Genomic DNA, 11,305 nt, shown 5'->3' on the forward strand with positions numbered 1-11,305 from the left:
TTCTCCCTCACTCCTCTCGTTCTCTATTCTTTCTCTCCTCTTCCATATTCTTTCATCCATCTCCCTGCCGTCTTCGCTCCATATTTCTCCCCGTTCCCTTCTCTTTCTCTCTCTCATTTCGCCGCATGTGTTCGATCTTCTCATTGTCCTCGCGTCACCTCCTGCACCTTCTCTCTCTCTTCTTCTTCCTTCCCATTCCTGTTCTCTCTCTCCTCGTCCCCACCTCTGCAACCCGCTATCATTTTCCTCTCTCACACACACTCTCTCCCCTCCCTATTGTACTTCGATTCTCTTATTCTCTCTCTCCTCTCTTACTTATCTGTCTCTTTGTCCCTCTACCTTTTTCCTATTGTACTTCGATTCTCTTATTCTCTATTACTTATCTGCGTCTTTGTCCCTCTACCTTTTTATTCACCTTCTCCTTGTACATTTTCTCGCCGGGTCGTCTTCTTATTCTCTCCTTCTTCTAGCAAATTTTCTTCAGTTTTTCCTGTTTCTCATCCCATCTAAACCAGTCCCGGTTTATCTGTATTTTACTGTATCCTATTTTCACCTTTTTTCCTCTATCTCTCTCCTCTCTGGCCAACTCTCTTCACTTCTTTTGGGTTGCCCTTTCTTCTTTTGTCAAATCGTCATCTATACAGGCTGATTCACGTAGCCCGTTCATTAGAAACTTTCTGATTTCCCCAAATCATATTAACATGAAAATTGGTAGTTGACTATAATCGATTGCTCCAAGTTCAAATGAAATATTTTCAAAATGGTGGCACTTCCGGAAATACCGGAAATCGACGCCATCTTTATTTTTTTAAATGGAAAGGCCTCATTTTGACTTCACATTTCGATTCTACGTTAAATTTTGAGTTTAGAGCGTCTTTTTGTCAATACTTATCTGTCATCGTTTTTGACCTATCTCATCTTTTTTGCAAAAAAGCGAGGTTCCAGGGCTTCATTAACAAATTTATAACTCTTGAACCATCTGAAATAAATAATAGATTTTTTTAAGTTGAATTCCTAAAGACCTGGCCGATCTTTTCCGCCATTAGTGAAATTTTTTTAATGTTTCATACGCCTACTGAAATTTTTCACAATTGCTAATCAAAAAATGTCAAAAACTTCATTTTTTTAAATGGCAACCACCATTTGTGACACTAGATATAAATGTAAAATTTAATTCTAAGCCTACTTTTATTAACATTATGTATGCCTATTCCCAGCCGTTTTGACGTAATTTCGATTTTTTGAGTAAAATATTGTTTTTTTTTTATCAAACAATTGTTTTATTTGAATTTTTATTCAAAAATCACATGCAATAAACGGTAAATAACAACGAAATAATAAAAAATAAGCAAATTAACAAAAAAATATTTTCAATGAATTCATTTATATTAAAATATTTTTTTGTTGATTTGCTTATTTTTTATTATTTTGTTGTTATCTAATATTTATTGCAATGCTATTTTTGAATAAAAATTCAAATAGAACAATTGATTATAAAAAATAATATTTTATTCAAAAAATTAAAATTACGCCTAAACGGCTGCAAATAGGCATACATGATGTTAATAAAAGTGGCCTTAAAATGTAATTTTACATTTATATCTAGTATCAGAAATGGTAGTTGCCATTTAAAAAAATGAAGTTTTCGACATTTTTTGATTATCAATTTTAAAAAATTGCAGTAGGCCTATGAAACATTAAAAAAATGTCGTTGATAGCGCAAAAAAGCGGCCAAATCTTTGGCAAGTCAGTAAAGTAAAAATAAATTATTTATTTCTGATGGTTCAGGAATTATAAATTTTTTAATGAAGCCCTGCAACCTCACTTTTTTGCAAAAAAGATGACATAGGTCAAAAACGATGACAGATAAGTATTGACAAAAAGACGTACTAAACTCAAAAGTTAACGTAAAATCGAAATGTGAAGTCAAAATGGGGCCTTTCTATTTAAAAAAACAAAGATGGCATCGATTTCCGGTATTTCCGGAAGTGCCGCCCTTTTGAAAATATTTCATTTGAACTTGAAGTAGTCGGTTATAGTCAACTACCAATTACCCCTATTTCAGTTATTATAACATTATTCTTCCTCTCCTTCTTTTCTCTTTGTTCCATCTTTTCCTCTATCATTTTTATCCTTTTCATCCAATCTGCCTTCTCCAACTGCCCTTTTTCTTCTCTTCCTCTCATCTCCTCTCTCACTGTCGCTAATTCTTTCCTTAACTCCCCATTCTCCTCTCTCACTGCCGCTAATTCCTTTCTTAGTGTTTTGATCTCCTCTCTCATCTCTCTTATCATGGTAGTTTTCATTTCCTTATCCATTTCCTTGCTTTGATTTACTACTTCGCTTCTATTTGGTGATCTTCTCGTTCTGGAACTATTTCTGAGTGGGTTCTTGCCTTCTTTCGACGTTCTGCTCTCTTCTCTTTCTCTCTTGCTGCTTTCTTTCCTTACTTCTGACGATTTCAGCATGTCCTCTCTTTCTTGATCTCCCTCCTTCTCTCTCGCTGCCGCTAATTCCTTTCTTCGTACTTTGCTCTCCTCTACTATTCCCGCCATATACTCTTTTATCTCTTTAAGCACTGTTTCTATTTTCTTCTCTATTTCTTTGCTCTGATTTCTTTCTTCGCTTCTACTTGGGGATCTTTCGGTTCTGGAACTCTTTCTGAATGGGTTCAGGCCTTCTTCCGACATCCTACCCTCTTCTCTTTCTCTCTTGCTGTTTTCTTTCCTTGCTTTCGGCGATTTCGGCATGCCCTCTCTTTCTTGCCCGCTGTCTTCTGCTTATCACCTCTCACTCACTCGTCGTTGTTTACGTTTGTTATCGCTGCACTTTTTCCACATCTGCTCTCTATCGCTGCCAAACAATATCCTCTTATGTATGTATTAAGAGTTTTATTTTTGATCGTAGAATCATCCCTGAAAGTTTGTCGGTGGAATTCTGACACACCCTGTATAATCCAGTCTAATCTCAATGTAATAATAAGGGTTCTGGACAGGTGATCTTTTTTTCAGTAGAAATTGTAGCCTTTTGTTCATAACATAAATTTGTAGAAAAAGTTGTTTAGTAATTTTTTTAAAGAGAAATGTGAAAACATTTAATTTTTGGCATCTTAGACAAACACAATTAAACAATTTTCATTTTTAGGTCCACTCGAATTAACTTTAACATCTGCTTTTCTCAAAAATTGTAAATATCGCTTAAACAGACACAAGTGCCATTCACTTAACTCCGAGTCATCCCTCAGTCTTGTTACGAACAATGTTGCTCCAGACGTATAGAAAGCAAAAGCGGAACGACAGATCATCATGGTGCACCTCTCCGCTATTATCAGTGTCACACTGTTACAGTTAGTTACATCATGCATATAAGGACTGTACACTACACATACTAACTTGACATGACAGCCACCTTTGAAACAGTTGCTGTCTCTTGAAACTGATACGCTGACTATGAAGCAAATGTCACGGCATGACGTCAATGTGATCTTACTCACTTCTTGTCTACATCAATATTGTTACCGAAGCAGCGGAAATATTTCCAGCTTAGACGTTAGTACACATTCTGGAGAGATTGAGTCGGGTTCATTTTTCAGTTTTGACTCTTCAAACGGATTCCCTAATTGGTTCCCGACAATTCGTCACAGAACCAGCTCGATCGTACTTTTTCAACTTTCTCCTTTCAACGATTTGGTATTTTCTCTAATTAATTGTCATATTTATTAACAGCACGAACATCTTGTGTAAATCTGCTCGTTTACGTGTAATAACGATTTATGAATTGACACTGCTATCGTGTGGAGCGGCGAAATCGGAAAATGTAGAGGACACGAAGAGGCGTCGAAAATAAATTAGTGTTAGATCAGTTTCGCAGAAAAGTAATTATTGATTGCTTCCAATAATCACGAGCGGAGATTTGTCGATAATGTTTAACGAAAGGAGTCGTTTGCATTTACTTTTAATTAATGTTACGCTTTCTTGAATTAGGTTCAGATCAGGTGATAAGATCGCTGAATGAATCTGATAACTTGCATTTATTTTTAACTATCGTTTCATTTGGCTTCATCTTATTTATTTCCTCAACAATAAAGACTCTTCGAAAGGTGAAAATCATCTTTAGCTTTTAATATTGTTACGTATATTTTGCAAGTGTGAGCACGGTTTTCGGCAGAGGCGTCAGCCGAGGTGCCACAAGTGCGAGCAAAAACAGTTTCTGGCCGTGAAATACACAAAACATTTTCAGCCGACAATTTATTTAAAGCAAAAGATAATAATTTTTATTAAAATAGTACCGGATAGGGAATTTATTTTTCTTCCATTGGCAGCATGAAAGATCCAAGAAGCGACTGCGACACCACAAAAGTCAATCAATTCCTCAAATATTCAAAAGCGTCGTCGTCCTCTCTGTTGTCTGATAACCCTATCGGCCTCTACTGATTCGACTTCTGCTATACACAATGTACAGATATACGACCTTCTTGAATGTGTCAAAATTTTCATCTGTTTATTTTATCAGATCCGAGTCGCAAACACGTACTTCCTAAAAATAATCTCATCAATAATAATTGTAGTCTAGAATTAATTATTTGTTATCGTGTCATGTAACGAGTGCAGGTCTAGTATTTTACTTATGTTTGCATGAAAATGGAACTATTTGTCGAATTATACTGTGAGTACGTGAACACGAGCGTCGTGCACAAAACAGCAGCGCCATTAAAATGCATGAAGTACAACAAATCTCGGCGTATTAATGCACGAGAACCACCGCCACTGTAAAATATAAAATTATCCAGATTTGTGCAGATGTACGGCATGCCACTCCGGTCGAGTCCGTTGTCTTGACGTGCCGTCGACATCCATCAACTTTTTGTCGGACACATTAAAACGTGAATCACAACCACGTGGCAGTAAATTATCTAGCATTCCCGAAATGGAAATCTCTTAATGCAGCACATTTATTTCAAGTCGATCGTATCTTCATCACAAAAAAGGATTCCCGGAGCATTTCGAAATAATATAATTTATCGGTATCTGCAGCATAAATAATATTTCTCTGGCTGGTAAGAGTCGAGAAGAGATTCTGATACGAATGTTGAACAATGCGTACCTCCCATCAACTCCGTTAACATAAATCTCCGGAATGTCAAAAGGAGAGCCCGCCCAATCGCGTCGGACATAAATTACTTGTAATGCTATTTATAAATCTTAGTCCGCGACTCCTACTATTTATATCGGCCATCCTTCCATCCGATACGGCCGTATTTATGCCGATGCACCGAGATCATATCTCCTCGCCTCGATTTGCAATATCTTACTCCCATTGACAGCTGATGGATGCCGCGGGACTTTAAGCGGCGTCCACACCCGGAACGCCCTCCACACCTCCATGGTATTTCGCTGAAAAACACCACATTCCTCGATGAGGTTCGTTGGAGATGTCTTCGTACTAATTTTTGTTCCAAGTTGCAGGCACTTAATTGATGTACGTACTTTCAATTTGCTACATTCTATGGAGTAGAGTGAGAAATCAAATGTTTAATACAGCTTAGAAAGATATGTCTTTATTATTTTATCCCATAAAATGAAAAAGTAATAAATAAGAGAGCATTTACTAAAAGCTGCTTAAACTATATCATGAACAGTGCTCTGGCGTGGCTACTACACAGTAATAAACATATGGTAGATTACGCTGCAAAGTTGGTAACTGCAATATAACAAAATCGAGTAAGGAACGTGAAAAAACACGACTGCCTCTCATTTTTTTTTCACTTATAATTACACGAGAGCTTTTTTTTGTCGAAGTAATCTTGATATTTCAATGAGAATTTTGTTGCCTGGCAATTTAACGAAAAAAACTGCCTCTGAAAAAATTACCAGTCCGTAGGACGCGTAATTTTTTCTGGCAGTTTTTTGAGTTTAATTGCCAGATAACAAAACTCGAATTATAAATGTTAAGTTTACTTCGACCCAAAAAAAAGCTTGAGTGTAATTCGGTAAGACAATTTAATGAATGCGTAAATCACTATGATGCAGACCTACTTGAATCAGACGCTTTCAAAGGTTAGGTTCCGTTTTGTCGCTGGAAAAGTTAGGGCAAACTTTTTTCGCTGTCATAATGACAAAAACGCCGCTGCTTATGGGATTTTTAGTGTATGGATTAAATTGCCAGAGATAAAAATATAACAACAAAATTAAAACGCAATTTAAGGAAATGTAATTTGAATGAAAGATACAATAATTTAATGATAATGATCTTTAAACTTATCAGTAGAATGTGTCGTTGAAAACCTTGCTCAGTTTATTTCTTATTTTTTAAACAGTCTCGGTTAAAATATTTTTTTAAAAATGTGGTATTTTGCTATTTAATAAACCTACAGCATTGCAGAACATCATTTCATTCAGTTTAATACTAAATCTATTTGTGGTTTACCGAACAAAGTTCTAATATGTTTAGATAAAAGATAAAAAGAAATAGTTTACTCTCAAAAACATTATGTAACTTTTATTCTTCTGAAATTCATTGGTATAGGTAGGGTGAAAACAAATATGTAGTTAAATGGTTTTTGGATAAAGTAGAATTTTTACTTTATTGACCAATATGAGTGAACAAACTCTTGAAGACTGAAGACTGAAGAAAAACTCACTAATTCAACTTAAAATCATAGTTAATTACAAAAAAAAATTCCGTTGAGTTGTCTACTGATAATAATCATTTAATGGTCATTTCGAACTTAATTAAGGACAACTTTTTCAAGTGATCCCCCACTTTGTTAAAAAACTTTACACCGCGGTAACTCTCTAGACCTTTTCAGCTTACGATAATTAATGGCAAAGTTGTTTTTATCCATATTTCACATTCATGGGTTTGGGTGATCTTTATTCTTTAAGAAACAGGACCGCAGCAAATGTACACAGACATAGGATTGGCTAAATTCCTTTCGACAATTTGTTCTACTTCGGTTAATATTCTAACGTATTTTGAAATGAAATTAGTTTTTTAGTGTGTGCTGAATGCCATCACACTAAAATACCATAGCTAATAGAGCTGTGAATCAGACCAAAGTAAGCAGTTCTTAATACATAAAATGATACCAAGTGGTTCTGCTGGGACAGTAAAAACAGGTGCCTCCATAACTTAGTACTACATAGACATAGAGTAATGAGGTGCTTTTTGTAGGTCAAATTTGCTTTCAACCTTATACCAAAAAAATTGATACATTTGTTACTACAATCGTTCTACTTTGTAGAAAATACTAAACTATATTCTGTATCTTCATCCATAGAAACATGATTAGTAGAGACCATTCTCTTATATGACGATTTAGCCTAATTGTTCAATTGTTCTACATTACTTTCTGTATCTAGTAATTGTGGTGATGTCAGCTGCGAATAATATAAAATCTAAATTACAACCGTTCGGCAGATCGTTAATATAAATAAAAAATAGAACGGGTCCAAACACCGATCCCTGTAGAACACTATGTGTAATATTTCTTACATTAGCAAATTGTTCCCCGCATATCATGTTATACGTTTCATATTAGTTACATATTATATCATTAGTGTTAAACTACAGTGAGTGAAGATACATATAGAATTTCAATTTATCCAGGAAAATACCAAAAGATACACAGTGGAATACTTTTGTCAAATCAAAAAATATGAATCTTGATTACGCTTTTATAAAATTCTTTGATAATAGGTATCTCTACATAAGTGATTCATTATTAACATTGTTGAGCTTCTAAACTATATTAGTTATCAACAGTTAACAGACAAACCGTTCTTTTCAAAATATTCTTAAATCTGGAATTTTAGCAATTTTTCAAAAATGTTTTTTATAATAATAGGGAGTATAGCACTGTTCGACAATTTAAGAAATTAAATTTTTCTCTTCTTCAATGGTTTGATTAATTACTTTTATTGTATAACTTTATTGAAAATCAGGATTCATACGAGTTTCATAGGTTCCTTGCAAATGTAGTTATTGGTCTTTTAAAATATCTTAGAGGACTTCCTGTGTTTTCGAGTTTCACCATCACGACTGGTTCTTACATCAGCAATGCCAATCACCTGTCAAATCATCTTAAAAATGGATTGCAAAAAATTATGCAAATTGCTTCGCTTTTTTCCAACACTTCATCTGGTCTTAGCATTTTATAATCAATTGTGCTACATCAATCATAAGGCCAGAAGTATCAGAGGTTATCTTCTAATTTGACTCTTTTGTCAATGAATGTAGCGCTATTCTTTGATGTGTTACACAACTGTACACAATAGTAAAATTGTTTTTTAATAACTATTATATTGTTATTCTATTTTTTTTTATATCTATATATACAGGGTTATTCTAAACGATTGTAGTCGAAGTAGGCGTGAAAACTGAATGTAAAATTTATGGTTGCCGCTCCACATAAAAAAACATCAAAATGATGTGAATAAGTGAGTACACACCGTTCACACACGGGGGTTAAATTGGATGCAAAACAACTCAATATTTTTAGAATTGGTTGTAAAACAGCTCAATATTTCTGGGTTCAATCGTTAATCTAACAAAAATAAATAAAAATTTCATCACCGCACTTTTCACCTAAAAAATGACAGTGACAGCGACAAGACTGACAGTTCACATGAAAGCGGCAAAAATGTAATAACATGGGCATGGCATGAATCGCCGTTCGTTAGTCTCGCTAAAACTCAAAAACGGCTTGACCGATTTGAATATTTATTTTTTTCTTTTGTTCCCTTTAATACAGGGGTGGTTTAAAAAGAAAAAAAATTGGAAAAGTTGCCCGGAAAATTGGAAAATTCGGGAAAAACTGAAAATACTTTTTTCTATATGAACGGCTGGATATTTTTTTTTAATGTTCGTAATAATCCGTATGAAGTTTTTATGTAATGAAAAACTGAAAAAGTTGCCCGGAAAATTGGAAAATTCGGGAAAAACTGAAAGTACTTTTTTGTGATAGATATGCATAATTCTTTTTTTTTGTTTTGTTCGTTATAGTCGTGAAAAAGTTTTCAGGACAAAAATCGCGACAATTGCTACAAAGGAAAGTCGAAAAATTCGGGCAAACTACAAAAATGATAATTTTTGTATGCATTCTCGATCATAACTGACCACAGGAACGACATATTTGATTAATTCTTTCTTTTTTGTTCGATATGCCCCGGGATGGAAATAACTCAGTAGAAAAAAAATCTGGAAGATTTGGAGAAAAATCTGGAAAAACTAAATTAAAATAATTCAGCGAAAACTGAAAGTGCTTTTTTGTATGAACTCAAGACCATAACTCATGATTCGAATGATGGCTATGCCTAATTCTTTTTTGGTTTTGTTTGTTAGGGTTTTGGATAAGTTTTCGGAAAAAAAAATTGGGACAATTACAAAGGAAAGTCGATCATAACTGACAATAGGAGCTACATATTTGTTCGATGCTTTTTTTTTTATTTGAAGAAAAACCTGGAAAAACGCAATTCAATAAATTAAAATAAAATTACATTTGCTTTTACGAGTTCTTTTGTGTTGTTTCGCGATCTGTCCAACAAATGTAGTACATAGTTGTTTTATTTCTATTCCAATTTATTTGCCTACATGCACAAATGTTATTTGACAGCTGATTGTGAAATTGGGAATCAAACCAATCGGATTGTTTACTTGAACATAGATCTTGCAATCGAAATCAAAATGTAAATATTGGGTGATTGAAAATAATTGTGTATAAATCTGGCAACTATGTACGCAAATTAATGTGGCAACTGTGTGGGTAAAATAGAGATGACATTTCTTTGACAGTTCATAGACAAAACCGCATGGTTCCAACTCCCAATTCCAGGCACATCACACATTTCCAGCATTTCAGCAGTGTAGAATACTGCCGATAGAATTCCATTAGCTTTTCACAAATTCACAAAAAAATTTAAGTATTGAAATTTGGACAAGACAACGTCTGTCGGGTCAGCTAGTAATAGACACAATTCATGTTGACATGCGTTTTCTCAATTTACTGATAGATTGGTGTCAGTTATAGATATCATGATCTTCTATGAATTTATTGGAAGAACAGTAACACTTTTAGGTAATTGAAGACTTATGAAAAAATTATTGACAGTAACATTGCTGACACTAAAACAGTCATTCCATCTTTTACTGCATAAAAGAACAACATTTATTCCATAATTAACCCGTTTGCTCGACAAGGTTCAGAAGATGGAATTATCTACTTATCGAATAGGAAATACCATTGTCATTTCTTGTCAACTTATTTGTACTCGTAAGTTTTCCGAATTTATCTAATTTGAACGAAGATTAATAATACATAATAATAGCTATTTATGTAACCAGTTAGGAAATGCGTTATTTTGTGTAACGAGTGGAATATTTGCGGGACGAGCGCAGCGAGATCCCGCAAAATCACATGAGTTACACAAAATTGCATTTCCTAACGTGTTACATACAAGATTTTTTCTGATTTTGACAAAAAAAAAGTTTCTTCAAACGTTAAACCAAGTAATGAATTTCATTAATAATAAATTATTATCGTGTTAAGATATCAAGTAGGTAAGTAGGCACGGTTATTTTGCTTAAAAACAAAAAATATGACAGTGTCAAATTGATGATACAATACATTTTTCCTAACCAGTTAGGAAAGATTTTACTTTTCGTAACCAGTTACGAAAAGTGTGACGTTTCCAAACGTCAATTAATTTTGAAAAGTGTCACTTTATATGTCAAAATTAGAAAAAACTAATTGCTGCTTTGTTCTTTGTTTTTCAATACTCATTTACAATTTTCACAATTGATTAGTTAGATTTTTTTTTTATTCTTTCCTTAAGTGTAATGTTAAATGTAATGTAATAGAAGTAGATACAATGTATGACTTTGTTTCTAATTTTGTTACCAAGAATGCCATGTTATTGCAACGTATGAAAACGAAACATACAGTGTGTGAAGTTTAGTTGGCACTGAATTTACTACAATTATAAAATACTTCCACTGAAATCCTAAAATAGTGACCAACAAGTCATGTAGATGCTTAGCATCTTATTAAGATTCTGACTAAGTACAACACGAAAGCTTACTTTTTTATTCTGGATATAAACCGGACAAGAAAACTGTTGTGGAAACTATTAATAGTTGTATAAATGGTGCTAGAATAAAACAAAAATCGGAGATTAGATTTGGTTCCGTCTATAACCTTTATAAGTTTAAGCATCATCGTAAGAGATATTAATGTAAGTCCGAAAAAAAATAGTTAAAAATGTACTCGTACAGATCTATTTTTTGTTTAAATAGAGTTTATCCTTTA

At 33.8% G+C, this 11,305-nt stretch overlaps 1 protein-coding gene across 1 annotated transcript; it reads right to left on the reverse strand.

Moving 5' to 3' along the window:
* Positions 1–2,039: 2,039 nt before the first annotated feature.
* Positions 2,040–2,750, reverse strand: LOC138125852 (uncharacterized). The gene has a single exon (XM_069041398.1). It carries the CDS (start codon positions 2,748–2,750, stop codon positions 2,040–2,042), a length of 711 nt encoding a protein of 236 aa, XP_068897499.1.
* Positions 2,751–11,305: the final 8,555 nt, after the last annotated feature.

The sequence above is a fragment of the Tenebrio molitor genome, chromosome 3, assembly GCF_963966145.1.
Source record: "Tenebrio molitor chromosome 3, icTenMoli1.1, whole genome shotgun sequence".
NCBI lineage: Eukaryota > Metazoa > Arthropoda > Insecta > Coleoptera > Tenebrionidae > Tenebrio > Tenebrio molitor.

Bases quoted from the DNA above. Each gene is read 5' to 3' on its own strand.
- LOC138125852 (XM_069041398.1), bottom strand. From the start codon at position 2,750: ATGCCGAAATCGCCGAAAGCAAGGAAAGAAAACAGCAAGAGAGAAAGA.